Source organism: Chamaea fasciata, unplaced genomic scaffold (genome assembly GCF_029207755.1).
Source record: "Chamaea fasciata isolate MVZ Bird 193981 ecotype frontalis unplaced genomic scaffold, bChaFas1.0.hap1 SCAF_18, whole genome shotgun sequence".
In the NCBI taxonomy this organism is placed as follows: Eukaryota; Metazoa; Chordata; class Aves; order Passeriformes; family Sylviidae; genus Chamaea; species Chamaea fasciata.
The window spans coordinates 10,381,348-10,402,822 of NW_027094103.1; the positions used below are offsets into that span (position 1 = coordinate 10,381,348).

Below are 21,475 nucleotides of genomic sequence, written 5' to 3' on the forward strand. Positions count from 1 at the left end.
CAAGCTTAGCGTGGGAGTTCATTTTCCCATCTTTCCCATCAAAATTTGACAGGGGAAACTGAGGCACGGGGTCTGGGCTCCTTGCTGGGGGTATGCTGGGGGACAACAGGGAAAATACAGAGCTGCTCAGAAGGGGAAGTCCTGGAGCTTGTGCAGCAACACGCAACTGTCCCAGGAGAGACCCAATGGGAAGCAAAACTCCACAGGGGAATTTTGTCGGTGATTTTGAGGAATCAGGGTGATTTTCCAGAGCAGCTGTGGAGAAGGAACAACCTCTGCAAGATGAGAACGTGGCTTTCGAGTCCCGGGAAAGGAAAGCAGAGCTGGGAGCGCTGCTGCCTTTTTCCAATTACCCTAGCTGCTCTAATAAAGATATTGCTTCTCCCCACGGCCCTTCCCTTTCTAATCTTTCCTGGTGAAAAGGCATCTCTCAGCAAGGCAGGGAGATAAGCAGCGCAGAGACCCGACACTTCCCACCAGTGACCTTGAACAGAGCTGCTCTGCTCAGGAGGGAAGATAAAGCCCAGATGGTTTTACTGCTGGTTTGAATCCCTTTTTATAGCCTGAGAGTGAAAGTCTGCAGGTGACAGGGAAAACCCTCAGAGAACTGGAAACCTCTGACACAAGCAGAAAATTGCAAAGTCCTGAGCAGTTGTGCAGGGAAATGGGGACTTCTATGGGTGGGGAGTGGATACAACCTGTGGCAAAGGTCAGCGACAGTAGGATTTCTGGGATGGGGACCTGTGAAATGGTTGCCAACGACTTGATTGCTAAAATCCGCACATGGTTGTGGAGCAGAGCAGGGGGATGGAGAAGCTGGAGGAAAGGGACAGTGATAAGGAGCTCACATGCTTGACGCTGGTGTTTACTGGGACATGGTGAGGACAGCAACACTGCCGAGGTGGTCCTGTGAGCCTGGAAGGACAACCAAGAGCAGAAGTCAGACTGGAGGCTTATCCCCACTCAGCTTCTTCTGTCTCTCTGCACTGAGGCCACCTCACACATGGCTGTGGCCCAAGGATATGGCTGGAAAGTCAGGAGAGCAGTCAGGACTTGCAGCCTGGTCCCCTGCAGCATCCCCCACCCACACAGGACCAGCCCATGTCCTGCCACCAACCCTCCTTGTGGGGCTCGTGTCGTCTATCCCATCCACCAACCTCTGCCCCTTCCCTGCCGGATGCTCCCAGAATCCCAACTCTTCGCCTCCAAAGTATGATCAAAAATTCAACGTTGCGCAGCCACCTTCAGGACTAAACTCCCGGGTTTCCCACACACGTGCACATCCCTGTGTACATCCATCCAGCCATCCCGGGATGTGCATACCCCCTGCACCCTCCAATGCAGGAGACTGCATCTCCCCCCCATTCCCCACCTCGCTCTCCCCGGTGCTGCCCGGCCCTCAGTCCCGGTGTCCGGAGCCGTGACCTGCGGCGGGTTTTGGGCAGGGAGCTCCTGCCCCGGGGCCGAGCTCCGGAGCGCTTTTCCAGCTCCTCCCTCCCCGCCGCGGCCGCGGGGATGGGCGGTGGCGGAGGCGGGCGGGAGGAGCGCTCCGCCCGCGGGGCCGGGCCGGGCCGGGGCGGTGGGAGCCGAGGACAAAGGTGAGCGTGCGGGAGCCGTGCCCCAAAGCCCCCTGGCGCCATCTGACCCCGGATCCAGCGCCCTCACGGCCGCCACGGCCCCGCACGTGTCCTTGATGCTGGTGACCGCCGCAGACCGGAGGTAGAGTCCAGGTGGGTGGAAAGCCTGGCACGGCGAGGCCACCAGCGATTAGGGGACAAGAGGAGGGGTGGCCTTGCCCGGGTGACAGGGTTCATGGCCACGGCTCTCTGGAGCGGCAGCCAGATCCGCGGCGCCGGTCAAAACCTTCCCGGCTCGACACGGAAAACACGGCGCCGGCGGGAAGGTCACCTGTCCCAGGTGACGTGAGGCACCGGGGCAAGCCCTGCCTGGGGCTCCTCCGTGGGAAAACACTCTGCTGGGGGGGACGGGGTGGGGGAGAACCTCATCCCCAGTCAGCCCGGGGGAGCCACAGCCCACCCGGCATCCCCCGCACTCAGCACCTTGTCTGGGAGCGGGCTTATCCCGCCAACTATCGCGGGGTTGTTTATCCGCCAGCTCCATTTCCTGGGCGCCAGGGCTGCTGCCAGCAGGAACAAAAAGCCGATGGTTCGTTTCCATGCAATTAAGGCGCAGCGCTGAGCACCCTCTGTCCCCGCAGGGCGCGGAGCCATGAAGCTGAACGAGCGGAGCTTGGCTTTCTACGCCACCTGCGACTCCCCGGCCGACAACGCCGGCTTCCTCTACAAGCGCGGCGAGCGGCACACGGCCTATCACCGCCGCTGGTTCGTGCTCAAGGGCAACATGCTCTTCTACTTCGAGGAGCGGGACAGCCGGGAGCCCGTGGGCGTCATCGTGCTGGAGGGCTGCAACGTGGAGCTCTGCGAGTCAGCCGAGAGCTTCGCCTTCGCCATCCGCTTCGGCGGCACCAAGTCCCGCACCTACGTGCTGGCGGCGGAGAGCCAGGAGGCCATGGAGTCGTGGGTGAAGTCGCTGTCCCGAGCCAGCTTTGACTACATGCGGCTGGTGGTGCGGGAGCTGGAGAAGCAGCTGCAGGAGATGAGCCGGGGGCTGGCCGGAGGATGTGGGGGCTCCCGGGAGCTTCCCGGCCCCTGGAAGCCGAAGCCGTCGGGGCTGGAGCAGTCCCGGGATCGGCTGCCTCCTGTGCCCGCCATCCTGCCGAAGGAGAACGGCTGTGCGGTGTGGAACAACGTGTTGGGGGCGGCCCGGCTACCCGACGCCTCTGGCTGTGGTGGGCACGATGAGGAGGAGGGGAGCCCGCGGCCGCCGCCGCTGCCGCCGCGCCGGCGGGTGTTGAACGGCGAGACAGCGAGCGCCGGGGCGGCTGTGGCAGAGAGCCCGTCCACCTTCTGGCGGCTCCACGAGCAGTACAGCCGGGAGGTGGCCCGGCTGAGGCAGGACTGGCAGCAGAAGCGGCGTGGCCCCCGGCCCTGAGCGGTGGCTGAGCCCTGGGAACCTTCCAGAAACTGGGGCAGGGTGGAAGTGGTCATCCTTGGTGCTGGCCCTGTGTGCAGACCTGGCTGTGGTGATGGTGGTGGTGGACGCCTGCTGGTGGTGCCAACGAGGGCTCGGCACCAAGGGACACCAGTGCTGCTCTGTGATGGTGAAATGGGCACCCCAGGGGTGCCCTGCAGCCATGCCCCCATGTGGGTGTGGGGTGCTCCACTCAGCACAAGCAAACTACAAACCGCTCGCTGGCTGAGGCCTCCTGGGAATCGACCACTGCTCTGGCTCTGCTGGGGCCCCTTGTTGCTCTTGCAGTGGGATCACACATTTGCAGCTCCTGGAGGAGGATTTTGATGGGATCTCACCCGCCTGAGTGCTCGTGTTCCACAAAGGAGAGCCTGCTGCCGACTTCCCCTCCCGGCCCGGCACAAGGCTGAGGTCGGCTGAGCTCTGCCAGATCCCTCTGCTCCAGCAGGATGTGGTTTGAAATGAAAATATCAGTGAGTGCAGCCCTTCCTTAACTGCAGCAGCAGCTCCGCACGCTCCGGGGAGCTGGTGACACCCAGCCCCGGGCATTACACAGGGAGCAATTGCTGCTTGCAGCCTGGATGGCAAATGTGGGGGGGTCAGACCCTGGGGGAATTCAGCAGCTGCAGGCACTGCCTTGCTGGTGGATATTTTGGGACAGCACATCATCCCCGTGCCAGCTCACTAAGGGGAAGCATTGCTCGTGGTGGCAAATGGGAACGTGTGTGTCAGCAGCAGAGCGTGAGGAGTGATTCATGTGCCAAACCAGAGCAAAGTTGGTGTCTCAGGCCTGTGTTTCTCTCTTACTTCCACAACAGACTCTCAAGCTGCTGGCCCAGAGGTGGGGTGACCCACCCTGGAATAGGGGGGAGCAGTCAGGGTCCCCTGGCTTAGGGCTGGGTGCCTCCCGCTCCCTTTGCTCCTTTGGGACAGGTACAAGGTTTTTCTACAATAAAAGTTGTTTCAGTACTTCCCTTCCATCCATGGTTCTTGTTTGTACCTCTGAGCCTCTGGGGAGGTGAGTCCAGGTGGGAATTAATGCTTTATTTTAGTCCTCCTCCTGTCCCCACCATGTCTGTGGGGCTGGTCAGGAACTGTGTCACCTGAAGGGGACATGGTCAATGCCAGGGTCTTGCAGTGCCCTGGAGCCCCATATCTGCCTGCAGGGATGGGGTGAGATGGGATGGGGTCACCTGGGAACATCAGGACACCCAGTGCCAGGGTGGTCCCATGGCAGAGATGGATCTTAATCAGGACAAAGTATCTGTCCCCTTGTTGATGCTACACAGGCACCAGGGACTCTGCCCTTGTGAAAGTGGCCAGCACATCCCCCTGTTCCTGCCCACACGTCCCACCTGCATGAATATCTCCAGCTTCTCTTTAACACGGCGTCTGGCAGAGGTTGGGCAATCACTTCTTGGGGAAACTGAGGCACAAAGCCAGCCAGGGCCACCCGCTCACTGAGAGCCCTGAAGAGCATGGAGCCTGCTCCTGGCCAGGCAAAGGATCCCCCTGTGGGATTTGGCGACTGGAGCAGTGCCAAGGGCAGCCGGGGTGCAGCTGCACCCGGAGCACCCAGATGGTTCACGCGGCTCCATCCTTCGCCGTAGGGGAAGATTCCGGTTTCCATGGCAGCTGGCCCAGCTTCTCCAGACGTTCAGATATCCATCAAAAATAAGTCCTTCTCAACATGTTAGCTGACAAACAAGCTTAAACAGATACGCAACATATGGATTTATTAATTCATCAGACACAAACAGCCCTGCCTCGTGTCAGAAGCTGCCGGCTCGCCCAGCAATGGTTGGCTCCAAAAAAGAGCTGTGCTGGGGCGTGGTGCTGTCAGCAGTGCCAGGTTGGACAGGGTTTTGGGCAACCTGGTCCAGTGGAAGGTGTCCCTGCCCATGGCAGGGGGCTGGAATTAGATGATTCTAAAGTTCTCTTCCAACACAAACCATTCCAGGAAAGGATGGTTTTAGGATAAACCAAGCTGAAACTCACCCTGGAGGATGCTGAGCTACCCCAGGGGCAGGAGCAAACCTGCAGCAGGGATAAACACAGGAATTTCATGGGGCAGGATCACACCTGGAGCTGGACTAATCCCATTTAACACCCTCCTTTTTTATCCCCCAGTCGCTGGGATAATGAGAGCTCTTGCCACAATCCCAAAGCAAAGCTGGGGTGCCAACACCAGGCACCGGGCAAGTGTGAGAGGGGTTCCCATTCCATCACCTCCAGACAAAACACACCCCAAGGCCAGAGTCGTATCCAACTTCTGTATTTAGTGGCTCTTTACAGAACTTGTTCCTTCCAAAATTGTTAAACAAAGTTCATCGATCTCATAGAAACTTTTGAAGTACAGAACATGAGCCTAAACAAAAACGTGACCGGTGTGTCCCGCTGGCTTTCAATACAACAGGATTGCTGTGCTCAGGACTATCCTAAGTGCTTCCTCAAATCCCATTCCAATAAAGCTCCCTCTAGCACACAAGGGAGAAGGCAGTCAGTGGTCACACCTCCACCTCCCACCCCATGGTGGCAGAGCAGCCACGGGCATCCTGGGGCTCGTCAGGGCAGGGGAGGCAGGCAAAGAGAGCCGTGCCCTCACCCAGCATTGCTCGTCCACTACCACCCGAGTATAAAAATACCTTCTATTCTGATAAAAACGTCTACAGTGGAAAATCAGTCAATGTGTCGCCTGGGAGCCTGGCAGGGCCTCGGTGGGCGATGACTGATGCCGTGTGGGCTGGGCAGGGGATGGGGCAGAGCAGCCAAGTGTGGGACACTCCACGTCCTTTAAGGGCATTTCGTTAGTAGAGGCCAGCTGGAGGTGGTGGGGTCAGGGAGGTGACAGGGAGCACATCGGGATGGTGCCACCACCGTGCTCCTGTGTCTGCACAGGATCGGCCCTGGAAAGCCAAAGCTCAGTGATGCTTCGCCCAACTCAGGGCTGAGCTTGCCCAGTTCAGGCAGGAGCCTGATGTAATATCCCAGAGCTCATCCTGGCATCACTGACATCCACCACCTGGGGACATGGCTGCAGGAAGGGGATGCTCCTCATGCCCAGGTGCTCTCCCTAAAAAAGTGCTTCAGCCCCAAGAGCTGGCTGTGATGCTGGAGCAGCGCCGAGCAGGCCTCAGCCTGCGAGTGTGTAGCTCATGATTTTTGGGCGCTCACTTCAAGCACAGCTGCCCCGAGGCCAAAGCTTGGAGGCTTCATCTTTTCCTTTCCTGAAAGGACAGGGAACGGGGATGCCACGGGTGTCCATCCCCAGGGAGCTGGTACCATCCTCAAGCATCACACCCAGGTACATTTTCCCATCCCACTCCCAAAATCCCAAGCTCAGGTTGCTTCCTTTGCTTTTGCCTCGTTTTCTCTCTTCCTTTGGGAGCTCCCGCCAGCCGCACCGCTCCGGATGGGAGCTGCCACCGGCCTCCGGATGGAGGAAGCGCGAGGGACGGTGTTGGGACCATGCTACATCTTGTTCCAGAAGGCTATTGCAGACATTTCTACAACATATACAACCGCACGGGACATTCTGTGTTACAAAGGCTTCCAAAAACATAAACCACCAGAACTAAATACATACTCGATGGCGTCGGGGGCTTTAGAGTCTTCAGGGACTAGGACGCAGTCTCTGGCTGGGGCAGAAGCGATGCAGTGTCTTACAGACAGGGGTGGAAACTGCAAAAGTTTCTCCGATTTGGTCAGTCTCATAGTGCTTCTTGATGGCTTTGCTCAAAAAGTCTTTTTCTGTGGGTTGGGGGGTTTTTTTGTTTGATTTTTTTTTGTTGTTTATTTGTTTTTAATCTCATCCAGTGGCAAACTACAAGACTTCAGTGTACATTTAATGACACGACTGCTACATCATCTTGATTTTATAGCTATCTTTAATATCAAAGCAGCTTAAGCTGTTAATAAATTCCAAAGTATCCTTTTATTAAAATATCTAAAAGAGGTCTATAAATATTTTTTGATTTTTTTTTTTTTTGTTTTGTTTTGTTTTTCTTTTCTAAAATTGTTCCCAGTTTTTCACATTTAAAACAAAGCCAGAGGGGTGGGGTGGCTTCATAGAGGGGGGGTCCCCTCTTTTCCACGGGCGCTCTTCTTCCGCGGCACTGGCCACTCGTCACCTCTCAGTGCACACTGCATTTATCAAAATATATATATATGTGTGGGGGTGTATATATATATTTAGGGTGGCGGGGGGGGGGGCTCAGAACTCCCACTCCAGGGCCTCCTCACGGTTGGCAGCCCGCTCCAGGCGGTGGATGATGTTGTTGAGGTTGGCCATCTTCTCGTGGCGCCGCTGCACGCTGGTGCTGAGCCGGGGGCCAGGAGCGGGTGGAAGCGCCGGCGAGACCGGCCCGGCAGAGGACGGTCCTGGTGAGGCTGAGCCGGTGAGGCCGGGCGAGGAAGCTGCCGAGGGTGATGTTGGGGAGACCACCAAGCTGCAGCGGGATGACCCCGTGGAGGACTGGGAGCTGTCGGGGTGTGGCGGCGGCGGAGGTGCAGGTCCCCCGGCGGTGGCACCGGCGTGGCCTCCCCGCCGCGGGACGCTGCCGGCGCTGGGGGTGGCGGCGTGGGGGGCCGCCCCCCGCTCCTCCTGGGGAGGTCTGGTCCCTTCGGCCGCTGCGGCCGGGCTGCGTGAGTCCCGCCGGCGGCTCCAGCCGCCCGGATCCCCCTGCTCCTCCTTCACCTTCACAGGCACGGCGGCGCAGGGGGGCTCGCCCCCCACGAACACGGGTTTGTGATCCTCGGTGTCCGAATCGGGGCTGTGGGGGGCCCGGCGCCCGGGGATGGCTGTCCCACCGCTCTGCTCTGGGTCCGTGTCATTGTCCTGCGTGCCCTCCACCAGCATCTCGCGGCGCATCCGTGACCTGCGGGACACAGGCACGGAGGAGTGGCAACAACCACCCACTGCCCCATGCCACGGTCACCGCATGTCCCCAGCCAGTGGACAAATTGTCCGCTACAATCCCACCTAAGGATGAAACCTGCGCTGCTCCCCAGGGCGGGGCTGCTGTGGGGGTGGATCTTGTGCTCCAGCAGCCTCCGTAAGGCATTCCCTCCCCCTTCTCAGAGCTCCCGCTCTGGGGTGAGCAGGCGGATGTGAGCATGGAAACCTCTTCAGATGCTCAGCATGACTTGGTCAAGGCAGCCAAAACCACCCACCAGCCTGGGGTGCAGCTGGAGACCTCCAGGGGGCCTGCACCTCCCATCTAGGGAAGAGTGACGGGGAAGGCTGGAAGGGGAACAGTGGCACCCCCTCCATGGCACAGCACCATCAGACCCCCAAAGCCCGGGAGCACCCGTACCTGTAGTTGTGGAACCAGTTGATGACGGTGTTGGTCTTGAGGTTGAGCTGGAAGGAGAGCAGCTCGATGGTCTGTTGGGAGGGGTATGGCTCCAGCTGGTAGGCTTTCTTCAGGGCTTCCTTCTCCTCTGGCGCCAGCACCACCCGCGGCTTCTTGATCTGCAGCAGGCTGAGGTCCTGCGGCGGCGCGCTGGGGCTGGCGCACTCGGAGCGGGCGCTGGGGGACTCGCTGTCCGAGCCGGCGCTCATCAGCCCGTACCGGCGCTTCAGGTAGGCTGCAGGAGAGGACACCCAGCTGGCACCGCTTGCCCCCCAGCCCGGGACCCCCCTCAGCCAGCACCCCACACCCGTGTCACCCCGTCCCTCACCCTTCTTCTCCAGCTTCTTCATGTCGCGCAGCTTCTCCACGTTGTGGGGGTCGTTGAGCCAGAGCTGCATGCGGACGAAGGGCTCCCTCCCCTTCAGGCTCAGCTTGTGCCACGGCTTGGGCCTGGAGAGGAGATCGGACACCGAGCCCTGCGTCAGGCCCAGGATGCTCTCCCCAAACAGCCGCTGGCCTGGCGGAGGAGAAGCAGAGGTGGTTAGAGGGGGCAGAGCAGCGGGACGGGCGCTGCAGTCCCCCTGCAGAGCAGGTGCACCCCATCTCCCAGCCAGCATCCTCCTGGAATTCCCATGAGCACCCACAGAGAAACATCTGGGAGGGGGTTGCATCTACAGGAATTGGGGTGCTGGATCCAGGCAGTCTCACCAGCAGCTCCCAAAAACTTGGGCAGAGAGAGGATCCACACCTAAATTGTTGTCCGTCAAGACCTCCTTGACCTTCTTGGTGATGGAGTAAGTGTCCAGCTCGGGGGACATGGCGACAATCTCCTGGATGCCCACGGGCCCCTGGCTGTTGGGATACGTCTTCCCGCCCAGCGCAGGCGTCGAGCGGCTCTCGGGCTGCTGGTTTTCCTTGCTGCTCTCCAAGGCCAGGGTGAGGGGCTCCTGGCAGCCCTTCTCGTTCTCGGCGGGGCTGGGGGGCGGCGAGGGGGACGGCTGGGGTTCCACCGGGCTGGCTGTGCGACACCAGGGCAGAGGGGTCAGCGGGAGGGGACAGGGCAGGGACCCAGCAGGAGCAGGAGGGGCATTTGGGGGATTTTCCCTCTAGAGAAGAGGGATATCAGCCAAGCTTCTCCAGTGGCTACAGCAAAGCAGGAGGCGGTGGAATAATTAAAGAGAGAAAATGCCACCAATATAATACCAAAAATCCTGTTACTGCTTTAGGTCAGGCACAAAGCCTAAGATTTTTGAGCTGGCTTTCCTTCTATTTTTTTTTTTTTTAATGAAGGGGATTGGGGATGAAAGGGGCTTCCCAGGATCCGGGTGTTGGTGTTGGAGCTGGCAGGGACAGCTCTTCCCAGCTGATGTGGGAGCAGGACAAACTCATTGGGATGCAGGGGATGGACACAGAAGTGGTGGGGACACTGCTGGCACATGGGGACCACGGGGACAGTGATGTCACTTACCCTGGGAGGGTGTGGGCTGCTGGCTGATCCCCTGGCCCAGCTGGTCCGTCAGCCACAGCTGCATGCGGATGAAGGGCTCCCGACCTTTCTGCGTCAGCTTGCTCCATGGTTTGGGCCGCGACAGCATGTCACTCACGCTGCCCTGGGACAGTCCCAGCACCTGGGCACCACGCAGGTGTCACCCACCAAAGGTGGGGTGCACTCTCCCCAGCGCTGGGAAGCTGCCTGCCCTCCACCCCTGTGTCAGGGGAGGGGGAGCAGGATGCCACCCACTGCCACCCGCTGCCCCACAGCACGTCTGGACCCTCTGTCCCCTGCCGTGGGTGCCGATGGTGGGTCCCCCTGGGATACCCAAAGGGCTCGGCTCAAGGGACTGGGTATTTTTGGTGGGAAGTGCCACTGGGAGCATGGGGTTGGGTCAGACCTTGAGGACTCAGAATCCTCCAAGGGAACACACACCATGGGCAAAGGAAGACTCTGGAAGGAGCTGGTGAAGGCCAGCCATGAGCCCCAGGCTCTGGGTCATGGAGCAGAGGGGACACCAGACCTCCCTTCTCCAGGCTGGTACCTTCTCTCCGAAGATCCTCTGGCAGATGCCGTTCTTGGCCAACTTCTCCTTGACCTGCCGGGTCAGCTCCAGCGTGTCCACCTCTCTGTACATGTACATCTCATACTGCTCCGGCGTCAGTGGCGGCACCGTTGGCTTCAGGGTCCGTGGCACGTACGTGGGGTAGTAGGACAGACGCCCACCAGCTGCCGGCTCCGCGCCGGCTCCCTCCGCCTTCATCTCCGACAGCCGCTGGGGCTCCTCATCAGCCGGCTGCAGCTCGTCCTCGTTGGTGCCGCTCTCGCCGGGCTCGCCGCGCGGCCAGCCCCGCCCGTTGGCCATGCTGGAGTAGCTGGAGGAGGAGGAGGACAGCGAAGGCGACACGGAGGTGTAGGGCCGGCTGAGCAGGCTCCGCTCCGACGCCCAGTGCTGGTCGAAGTAGGAGCCGGCGTCGCCGATCTCCGATTTCACCTTGCGGATGATGCTCTGGACAAAGGCGGCGGGGGAGAGCACGGCCAGGGGTGTCTGCGGCGGCCCGGGGCTGGCCCCGCTGCCCTCCTCCTGCTTGACGTAGGCGGGGGCGATGTTCTGGCTGACGGTGGCCAGCGTGGAGCGCTCGGCGGGCGCCGCGTCCCCCCCGCGCCCGCTGGCCCCCGACTCCATGTCCAGCAGCGCCTGCTGCTGCGCCTGCATCTCCCGCCGCGCCTGCTCCAGGATGCTCTTGATGGCGTCCTCCGAGCTGCTGCCGCCCGCTCCGTTGGCCACTGCCTGCGATGCCGACGGCGTTTTGGGCTCCCCTGCAGAGGAGAGGGGTGAGGGCAGCCCCGAGGGGCAGCACACGTCGATTACTGTGTGGCCGCAATTCCAAGTGTGGGAGAAAAGTGGTTTAATCCCGATCTGGTTTGGACCAGCAGCACCCGCAAAGCAGAAGCTTCGACAGCCCAACTCAAAGCCAACTTCTTTTTTGATGATGGCAAAATAAATCCCATTACCAACAATGCGATAGACAAACATGTTTGTTTTCCCTGTCTGTTTTTCCACCGTTCCCGTCTAATTTAATTCTCCGGGATTCTGCTTTCTCAGCAGACTACCTGTTTTAATGTATTTCATTTCTTGTAATTGACTGCGAGAGCAGCTGCTTTAATGATTCCTCATGCCAGATGGATCTGGAATACTCATTTAATCATCTGGTTTGGGGCAGGGGGGAGGAAAAAGAGTCCGTCCAAAGTTTCTGAAAGCCTAGATCTGAACTCTGCTGCACAGGGACTCTTCCATCCCACATGGTATTTCTTTCCAAAGTGCCCTAAAATTCTCCATGGATGCCAATGGGTGAAACGCTCCCAAAAAAACCCCCATTTTTGGGACGGGACCCGTAGACACAGAGCACGCAGCCACTGGAATCCCTTTGGGTCCTGCTGCCATGGGGCAGAGCAGGGACCCACAGACACCCGCATGGCAGCACCTACCTCCCTTCTGCGACTCAATCTCCTTTTTTGCCTGCTCCAGGATGCTTTTGATGGCGTCGTCGGAGCCAGTCTCCGGCGTCCTGATCCGTGGCGTGATGCTACCTGATCAAAGAGGCAGGATAACAGCTTTGTCACCGGCGCTGGTTTTACAAGCTCCACTTGTATGTCAGGAAATATTTACTGCTCCTCATGTTCGGTTATTTTTAGGGATGCTGGTTTGAAGACAAATGTCACTCCCGATTAGTCGCTAGCGGAGCACAGGGAGCTCTGGTAGCCCTGGCTGCCAGCTCCTGCCTCCGGCACGGCATCTCCCACCACCTTGCTCATCCCAACCACGGGCACCCTCTCCCCACCAGGAGCAGAGACGGCACAGGGACCACGTCCCCACCCCTGGCACAGTGCCCTCGTGGCTGTGCAGAAGTGTTCGTGATGGATCACATCCAGGGGATAAATCAGAGCCCTCCAGGCTGAAACCAGCAGGTGCATGGACCGTGGGTGTGCACTGTCCAGTCCTAGTGACACCACAGGACTTGAGTGACCAGCTGCATCTGCTGAGATGTCACCAGCAGCCACTGTCCCCAGAGATGGGAATCGCAATTCCATGGTGGTGCCAACACGGCGCCAAGGCTCCGCAGCGCTAAAACTTCATTATTTTAACGAAATACTCCCGAGCACATTGATTCATACGGCACAGAACAGCCTAATGAATAATTAAATGGCACTTGTCAGAATAAATGAGTAAAGCACGTCTGGGGATGCAGCTTCCACAGCCATGGGTTGTTGTTAATTGCTGCCGTTTGCCAGGGCTCATCCCACCTGGGAAAATCCTTGGTGGGACCAGAGTCCCATCCCATCTCGCCAGCACATCACGGTCTGGTGAGCCACCCTGCCATGGCACGGGGAACCCAGGGCGCTGCCAGGGTGAACTGGGGTGCACTGGGAGGGGATGCCACAGCATCACTTGCAGCACCCCAGGACAGGACCCATTGGCCACCCCAACCACTCACCTCTCTGGCGCACCTGGATAGTCCTCAGGGCCAGCACGTTCTGCTCGTCGGAGAGGAACTGCTTCATCTTGATGAACGGCTCCTTGCCCTTCACCGTCAGCTTGTGCCAGGGCTTGGGCCGCGCCAGGATCTCGCTGACGGAGCCCTGCGACAGCCCCAGCACGTAGTGCCCGAAGACCCTCTGCCCGATGTTGTGCTTCAACAGCTGCTCCTTCACCTGGAAGGCGATTTCGGCCGTGTCCAGCTGCTCCTCCTCGGCGGAGCTGCCGGCGCCGCCCTCGGAGGGCTCGCCGGGCGGGCTGGTGGCACTGGTGGCCGGCACAGGGACGGAGTGCACGGTGCTGCTTTTGGCCCCGAAGAAGGAGGAGGGGAAGGGCGGTGCCCCGGTGCCGCTCTCGCTCTTGTAGCTGGGCAGTGGGAGGTGGGGGGCCTTGGGGTCCCCTGAAAGCCGCTCGCCCCCCGGGAAGGGGGACAGCGAGAAAGTCCGGGGACCGTCGGGGGCCATGCCGGGGCCAGGCAGCGGTGGGAGGGGAGTGGGGGACACGGGGTCATCAGCCGGGGCGTGGTGGGGGGATGGGTACGGCTGCTCCATGCCCAGTGGATCCTTCCCTGACTCGTCTTCGGAGTGATCCTCCTCTAGAGATGAAGGAGAGAGAGGGAGACACACTAGAGCCCCCACGGCCGCGGCTCTGGCACAGCCCTGCAGTCAAACAGCTCCTGCCTCAGTTTCCCCAGGCGACACTCCACCCCCTGTCATTCTCCCATCCCACCATGGCCAGGGCAGGATCTGTCCCCACCTCCCACATTCCCATGGATATTCCCAGCTGGATGCCACAGAATCCAGGGTCCCTACCAGTGCTGGCCAGCAGGCTGGGTTTCTCCAGTAGGTACTTCTGGGAGGGGTAGAAAGCCTCCTTCCCCAGCAGCAGGGCCTCCTCCGCCTTGGAGATGCTCTGCAAGGAGCCAAGCCGAGATGGGGACAGGCGGCGGAGGCACCGTGGGCAGGGCTGGCACAGCCCGGCCAGCGCCTCGGGACACGCCGCGGCACTTGCCTGGGGGAGGCTGCAGCCAGCAGAGGCCACCTTCATCGCCTTCAGGATGCTGGGAGGGAGACAAGGGGGTGACACGGTGGCCACGGCCGAGTGGCACGGCTGTGGGAGCGCACCTGGCCAGCGGGGATACCGGCAAGGCAGCCACGGGTGCCAGTCACGCCATACCTCAGCTCCGTTTTGATCTCCTCGTAGTCTGCCTGTGCCTGCAGCTTCTCCTCCAGCTTCTGTGGAACAGAGATGGGCAGTCCTTGCAGGTGGCTCCCGGTGGACACCCGGCACGGCCCAGACCCGTGTCCCCCACCCCTGGCACACCCCAAGCCCCCGCGGGCGCACCTCGATGGCCTCGTTCTTGGCGGCCAGCTGCCCCTCCAGCTCGGCGATCTGGTTGGCAGACGACTCCTCCAGCTCCTGCAGCGAGCTCTGGAGGTGCTGGACGTCCTTCAGGAGCCGCAGGATCTCCCGGTCCTTGGCAGCCAGAGCTGCTTCCAACCTCGACCCTGAGCACATGGAATAGTTCACTTTGTCCTGCTGGGAGAGGGGACACTGTCAGCTCCCGGCTGCCTAACAAGGGGACAAGGGCCACCCTCCCCATCGGACATGTCCCCATAGCAAGCAGGTGAGCCCAGGGCTCAGCCCGGTGCACTGGGGACCCTGATGACAGAGCCCTGGGGAGGGACAGGCCTTCCTTCTGCCCTTAAAGGATTCCCAGGTGCATTTTGGTGCTGTGGGGGTGCTTGTCCCTTTCTCCATGGGAGGCTGAAGGGCACAGCCAGCACCACCACCTCAGGGTGGGAACACTCCTCGGGCATTTTGGGTGCTCCCAAACACAAAAAGATGCTCCTGCACTATTGGGGTGCTTCCAAGTGCAGCGGGATGCTCCTGGCTATGAGAGATGCTGCCAGCTGCAGTGGGGTGCTGCTGATCCCAAAAGATGCTCCGGGCCCCAGGGCTGTTCCTGCCCTCAAAGGATGTTCCTGGCCCCGGGGATGCTCTCACCCCCGTGGTGCCCGTGGGGGAGCAGCAGGCCAGGCGCAGGGAGCTGTTGACGGCTGCCAGCTGCTCCCGCAAACTCTCCACTTCCCTCTGCGCCGCCTCCGCCCGCTGCGAGAGAACAGAACAGGAATCAGACCAGGCACATCCCACCCCACACAGGGTCCAGGATCTGCCCCAATCTGTGCCTCTCCTGGGCATCCCACTCCCACGTCCAGCATCATAAGACTGGCCCAGGTATTTAAGCTCCCCCCATGGATTGAATGTCCCCATGTCCTAACACGGTTCCTGATCCCAATCTTTGGGCACTGGCTGCAGACCATCTCCAGGACACCAGATTTTTTTCCACCCAAAAGGCTAGTTTAATTTATACAAATTGCTCTTTAGACCTCTTTTATCATCCACATGCATTTATTTGTACCTACATTTTCAGAATTAAATAAAACTAATTAAGAGGAATGGACAGGACCAAGAGTGATTACACCGGAATCTAACACAGGAACAAGTGTGGGTTGTGCCCTAAAACACCCGTGAGAGGCTGGAAGTGACAAATGCCAGCTCCAGCAGCCAAACGGAGCCTGGCAGAATCCCAAACACACCCTCGACCCCACACATGGGGCAGGGGTTCCCACCAGGGGGAGGAAATCTGAGCTCTCCTTTGTTGGGATTCCCAATCCTGGTGCCTGTCAACCCCTTATCAGTTTTGGGGACAGACATCCCGGCCACACAGATGCCCGGGGTGTGTGCAGCACCTCGGGCTCTGCAGGGCCAACCCCACCGGCTCCTGCAAAGTCAGCTCCTGGCTCACCTGGTTGGCTTTTTCAAGGTTGGTCATGATCATGGCCACTTCGTCTGCCCTGTGACAGAAAACGAGAGTGTGGAGTCACAGACACAGCCCAGAACACGAGCAGGAGGCCAGGGATAAGGACCCCGCTGTTGGAAATGGTACAACTTCCAAAATTCTTTTGTAACTTTAGTCAGGGGCTTGTTGGCCTTTGCCCAGGGGGAGGGGAATTGAAGTTTCTCTTCAAGAGACTGTTCACCGGGGAAGAACTGGGAGTAGCCAGGAGATAAAAAGGAGATAAGTGAACATTAACGAACATTTCCCCCCTGATGAGTTGGAGACACCTGGTCTGGGAGAAGATAGGTAAGAGAACCAAAGGATGATGACTCAATTAGCATCAAAAGCGAAGGGAATGATAACAATTAGGAGATTGAATACTAGGAATTGTGTCATTTGAGACCAATGAACCTGGATTTCTGTGGGGTTTTTATGTATAAATACGTGAAAGGTCTGGTAAAGAACCACGTGTTGAATGATTTTCACCGCACAACCCGGGCACGCGTGGATGAAATAATTTCTGTTGCACATCCTGGCCAGAACCAAGTAATGCCCTGGTTCTCCAACACTTAAAAGTTGTTGGAGAGTTTCTGTTTTTCCAGCAGTTTCGGTGACACCGTGACTCAGGATGTTCCTGCAGTGGCCTGAAGTGTCTCAGCTCCTCAAGTAGCACCGAGGAGATGTCCCAGTGCTGCCAAAAGTGGCTCAGCTCAGCTTTGAGCACAACCCAGCCCTGCTGGGGACTTACTTGGATGCCGCTTCCTCGTCGTATTTACAGCGCAGCTCCAGCAGCTCCGTCTGGGTGGCCTTCAGCGCTGGCGAGAGGAAGAGGAGGGTGAGCTGTGGGGTGGGGGCTTGGCCCTCCGTGGTCAGCAGCCCCTGTCCCGGCCCCACTACCTGCGTGGAGCACTTTGATCTTCTCCTCTGCCTCCCCCAGCCGAGCGGCCAAGGTGACCTGAGCTTCCTGCAGGCCCCTGCGAGAGACGGGCACCAGGGATGTACCGGGGGCACCGCGGCCGTGCCAACCCCACAGCCCCCCAAATTCACACAGAGACCCCTCACAGCGTCCCCTCCTCTACCCCATCGCTCACCGAAGCCAGGAAAGACCCAACAGTGGATACCAGGATGTGTTCAAGCCACGTTACCTCCCCGATGTTAGGGGGTTCGTTGCCCCAAGTGTAAAAAAATTCACTTTGGGTTGAAAACACTCCCTGATTTCTGAGGCTGAAACCCCTCTGAGGGGGGTATGGCAGCCCACCCCCACCTGTAATTAACTGGAGGAGGGGGAAGCAATCAGGGAAAAGTTATTCTGCATTATTTATAGCCCGCACTTGCCAGGAACTTACTCGCAGAGATCTGCAATTTAGGGTTTAAAGATTCTTCATTTGTTTCCCGGTGCAGCGTGTTAAGGAATAACAATGAAGGCACCGAGAAGGCCGGGAGCCTCAAAATTAAAAGGTCACCTAATGAGGTTCATCCAGCGCCCTGGATTCAATCCATTAGTCCGAACAAAGCCATGTGCCAGTGATAACACAAGGGGACAACAGGAGGGACCCGTCCCGGCTGTGCCTGTGCCTGCTGCTTCCCCAAAACCACCTGGGACTGGGCATGGACAGACAGACGGACACCGGGAGTGTCTGGGACGGTGTCAGGTTTCTGAGCAGGATGTAACCGCTCCCAACCGGACAGCAAAGGGAAGGAGAAGGGGAATGGACAAACACCTCCGTGCAGCGCCGGGGACAGAGCCACGCGTCCTCGCAGCGCCCCGAAACGGCCCCGTTCCCGGCACTCACGTACTTTTGCTTGTCTGCCTCATTTCGCTGCAGCGAGGTCTCTGTGCTCGGCTTGCCGTCGAGGCCGGGGAGCGGGGCCTCGGCTGCCGGCGACTTCCCCTCCCTGCGCTCTGCGGGGGGACACAGTCACACGGCTGCGGAGGGGACAGCAGCGGTGGCCGGGGGGCACGTCCTGGCCCTGGGGCACACCCTGCATTCCAGGGATGCTCAGAGGCGGCACACGGGGAGCACCGCGGCTGCCACCCTTCCCCAGCCGGGCGGTACCTTTGGTGCTGACGAGCTCCGTGTGCTTCTTCCAGGGCCGGCTGAGATCCTTCAGGGGCGGCGGCGGCTCGGGCTCGAGGCGCTGGAGCTGCTGCAGCCGATCCTCCAGGCTCCGGGCTGCCTCCAGCACAGGAGCGGGGTCTGCGGGATGTGGGATGGGCGGTGAGCAGCAGGGATGACCCTCCACGGGCCCTCTCCCACCTCCCCATGCCATGGGGACATCCCGGGTCCTGCCTTTCCCAAAGCCACGGGAACACACCAGGTCCTGCCATTCCAAGAGCTGTGGGGACATGCCAGATCCTGCCTCTCTAGGAGCTGTGGGAATATCCTGAGTCCTGCCATTCTAGTAGCCATGAGGATATCCTGAGTCCTGCCATTCCAGGAGCCATGGGGACATCCCTGAGTCCTGCCATTCCAAGAGCTGTGGGGACATCCCTGAGTCCTGCCATTCCAAGAGCCGCGGGGACACGCCAAATCCTGCTTTTCTAGCAGCCATGGGGACATCCTAGGTCCTGCCTTTCCGGGTGCCATGGGAATATCCCTGGCGTCCTGCCTTTCACTGCCAGCCCCGAGGCACGGAGGGACGGGCAGGGGGCATGGGGGACATCACCTCCCGGCACGAGCCGGTGGCACCCACGGCACCGGTGGCTCCGGCAGGGCCGGTTTGGGCGCAGACAATGGAGGTTTGTGCCGAGGTAAGCAGGTGCATCCGGAGCCGTCCGTCTTCCCTCTGTCAGCATTACACCATCATTAGCTAGTGTCTGCTCAGCGGGGTGTGCCATTATGTCTCCCAGGGCTGATGTAATTATACATTGACATAATTAACCCAGCAAGCCCATTAAGCAGGCCAGCTAAAAATTCATCTATAATTATTTGTTGTGTGCATGCTAATGAGTCCATCTGCACTGCCATTGTACAACATGAACAAATTAATTTACAAGTCTGGATTTTTTAATAAGTTCAAGAAAATGCCTCCTATTGAGCCAGGTTAATATAGGTTTGGGTTTTTTTTTTGTTGTTGGTGGTGGTGGGGTTTTTTTGTGGAAAAGAAGAGGAAAGAAAATAGATTTGAATCCTCCAGGGTCAAAAAGTTAGGCAAACAGGGAAGTGGGATGGAGTTGGGCATGCTACTGTACGGCAGGCACGCGTGGCAGGCATCCAAGGGTAAAAGATAATAACAGTGATGGAAATAAATTCCAACAACTGGCTGCCTCCACTCAGAATGGGACACAGAGCAGCTCTGCTGCTTGGCAAGTGCCTGGCTGAGATGGAAGTGGTGTGGGATAAAGGAGGCCACGTCATGGGATTTGAGGGTCAAACACAGCACCAGATGACTTTGGGGTGAACCTGCCCAAAAGATGCAAGATTTGGTCCCTGCCCACATGGATGCTCCTTGCAAACGAGAAATGCCAAGACACATGCTCCTCCGAATGGGATTTGGGGGTCTGTCCGCCTGCCTCACTGCTGCCCTGCCATCCCACAGCATGGCACCCCACAGCACCCACCACACAGCTTCCACCCCCAGGATTAGTGACTGCCTGACCAAAAGCTCCTGGAGCATCCTCCACAGGGAATGTTATCCCTTCTTTCTGCCGGGCATCACAAAGACCCCATGGATGGGTGGAATAAGAGGTTTGTGCCAGGATTCTGGCCACGAGGATCCAGAGGCAGACGCTGAATGCTGCCAGCTTTGGCACTGAAACAGGGACTTGGCTCCAGCTGGGACCCTCCTGGGATGCTCATGGCATCCTTCAGCTCCTGGCCTGTCTCAACTCAGCGTCCCAGAGGCTGGTTCCCCACCCAAGGTTGTGGGATGGCAGTGATGCAGCACAGCCCCAGCCAGCCTGGATGCTCCCACAGCCATTAATAACCCCCATAACTACATGAGTGGAGATAAGGATGTGGATAATTAAACCCTGCACTCTGGGGGCTGCAGGGATCCCCCCTACACTCCCCAGCCCTGGGGGTGTTGGCAGGAGGCTCCGTGACAGCCTGCGAGCTGCCTCCATGGAGATAAACTCTGGGACAGGCCCTGTTCAATCCACGCCGGCAACTCCTCCTGCCTCCAAGATGAGAAATAATATGGGAAAAATGGGTCTGAGCGATAAAGCACCAGGGATTTTCCTCAGGTCAGCATTTTCCTTCCCCTTAGCTGCAGCCTCGCTGGTGAAATACAGCAGGGGCGATGCCCTCACGTGCTGTTACCTATTTGGAGCTGCCAGCCTGGGATGAAATGGTGGGAGCAGAGCCTTGGGAAGAGCAAACCTTTACAACAGCCAGGGCAGTGCACATGCCGAATTCCCAGCTGGAATAACTACACTGAGCTAATGCCACACTGCCCATCCACTGGGAAACGCCATCCCTGGCTGTGGGGCCGGTTCTGCCACCACACGTGAGATATTGAGGTGCAGTCCCTTGCTCCGTGGATCACATCTTCCACTGGGACAGGTTAGACCTGACACTAGCCGGCAGCACAGATGGGTGACAGGTGACATGTGAGACCTTGTGGCTAAACAGGACCTGAGGGCACCACACGCTCTGGTGCAGCATCACCCATCAAAGGCACAGCCAGCTCCCCTGGGAAACTTTGTGTCCCTGCCCTGGCACGCTGATCTATCACTCCATACCCTCACCCACTATATACACAGTTAATATATTATATATATACGGTTTATATACGTATCATTTAAATAAATAAATATCTATAAGTGCCACCACTAGCTGGCGTCATTGGCCGTCCTTTAGTGGCACCGGCAGTGCTGCAGCAGGATCACAGAATCACGGAATATCCTGAGTTGGAAGGGAGCACGAGGATCCAGGAGTCCAACCCCTGGCTCCGCACAGACACCTCAACAATCCCGCCTTGTGCATTCCTGAGAGTGCTGTCCAAATGCTCCTGGAGCTCTGGCACCTTGCCCATTCCCTGGGAGCCTGGGCACCCTCTGGGGGAAGAACCTTCCCAAAAATCCAACCTAACCCTGTCCTGACACAGCTCCAGCTGTTCCCTGGGTCCTGCCCCTGCTCCCAGAGAGCAGAGATTTGAGATGCCCCTACACTGCACCTCGTGAGGATGCTGTGCGTGGGGGTGAGGGGTCCCCTCAGTCTCCTCTTCTCCAGACTGAACAAATCAAGTGCCCCAGCTGCTCCTCACAAGGCTCCTCCTCCTCCAGACCCTTCACCGTCTCCACGGCCCTCCTTTGGATGCTCACTAACAGGGACAGGGGCAGTTCTGAGTGTTCCCCACCTTCTCCTGAGCAGACACAGCTCCAGGCAGCACCTCTATCCCTGGGGTTCACCAGCTAATCCCGGTGCCAGGGCCATTCTACCCGGCCGACGTTCCATGCTGCTGCTGCCTGGCTCCAGGAGGAGCACGGGCCACCCGTGGGTGCACTCACGGGACACCCACAGTACCTCCATAGCATTGTCACCTCTCCATCACCATGGCCTCTCCTCTGCCACCCCATCCCAACCTGCTCAAGCACATCCACCAGCGCCCTACCAATCCCTCCACGAGTCAAAGTCAGCCTTAAATCAAATCATCCCCAACAACAATGACATTAATTATGCTTTTAACACATTTTACTGCTTCCCCCCCTTCCCTTCACGCCACATCTGTGTGAACAATATCCAAAAGATTTACGG

The 21,475-nt window shown here is 58.8% G+C and overlaps 2 protein-coding genes across 7 annotated transcripts in view; one reads left to right on the forward strand and one right to left on the reverse strand.

The window, feature by feature from the left end:
• Positions 1-1,587: 1,587 nt before the first annotated feature.
• PHETA1 (PH domain containing endocytic trafficking adaptor 1) lies at positions 1,588-4,009 on the forward strand. The gene is made up of 2 exons (XM_066199675.1): positions 1,588-1,730; positions 2,219-4,009. The coding sequence occupies exon 2, from the start codon at positions 2,230-2,232 to the stop codon at positions 3,010-3,012; it is 783 nt and encodes a 260-aa protein (XP_066055772.1). The 5' UTR covers positions 1,588-1,730; positions 2,219-2,229; the 3' UTR covers positions 3,013-4,009.
• Positions 4,010-5,155: 1,146 nt separating this feature from the next.
• Positions 5,156-21,475, reverse strand: part of CUX2 (cut like homeobox 2) — a 64,090-nt gene continuing 47,770 nt past the window's right edge. For 2 of the 6 annotated variants that reach the window (XM_066199557.1, XM_066199554.1), the window contains 18 exons: positions 17,834-17,974; positions 17,574-17,679; positions 16,674-16,750; positions 16,525-16,591; positions 15,744-15,792; positions 14,942-15,046; positions 14,279-14,470; positions 14,111-14,169; positions 13,946-13,994; positions 13,747-13,846; positions 12,894-13,529; positions 11,887-11,988; positions 10,442-11,217; positions 9,874-10,033; positions 9,154-9,423; positions 8,734-8,922; positions 8,367-8,640; positions 5,156-7,928 (listed from right to left, as the gene is read on the reverse strand). In XM_066199557.1, the coding sequence (XP_066055654.1) occupies positions 7,265-7,928; positions 8,367-8,640; positions 8,734-8,922; positions 9,154-9,423; positions 9,874-10,033; positions 10,442-11,217; positions 11,887-11,988; positions 12,894-13,529; positions 13,747-13,846; positions 13,946-13,994; positions 14,111-14,169; positions 14,279-14,470; positions 14,942-15,046; positions 15,744-15,792; positions 16,525-16,591; positions 16,674-16,750; positions 17,574-17,679; positions 17,834-17,974 (4,016 nt within the window). In that variant the 3' untranslated portion in view covers positions 5,156-7,264. Of the gene's footprint in view, positions 7,929-8,366; positions 8,641-8,733; positions 8,923-9,153; positions 9,424-9,873; positions 10,034-10,441; positions 11,218-11,886; positions 11,989-12,893; positions 13,530-13,746; positions 13,995-14,110; positions 14,170-14,278; positions 14,474-14,941; positions 15,047-15,743; positions 15,793-16,524; positions 16,592-16,673; positions 16,751-17,573; positions 17,680-17,833; positions 19,462-21,475 lie in introns of those variants that run through there. The other 4 variants (XM_066199553.1, XM_066199551.1, XM_066199552.1 and 1 more) reach the window with 4 other exon arrangements.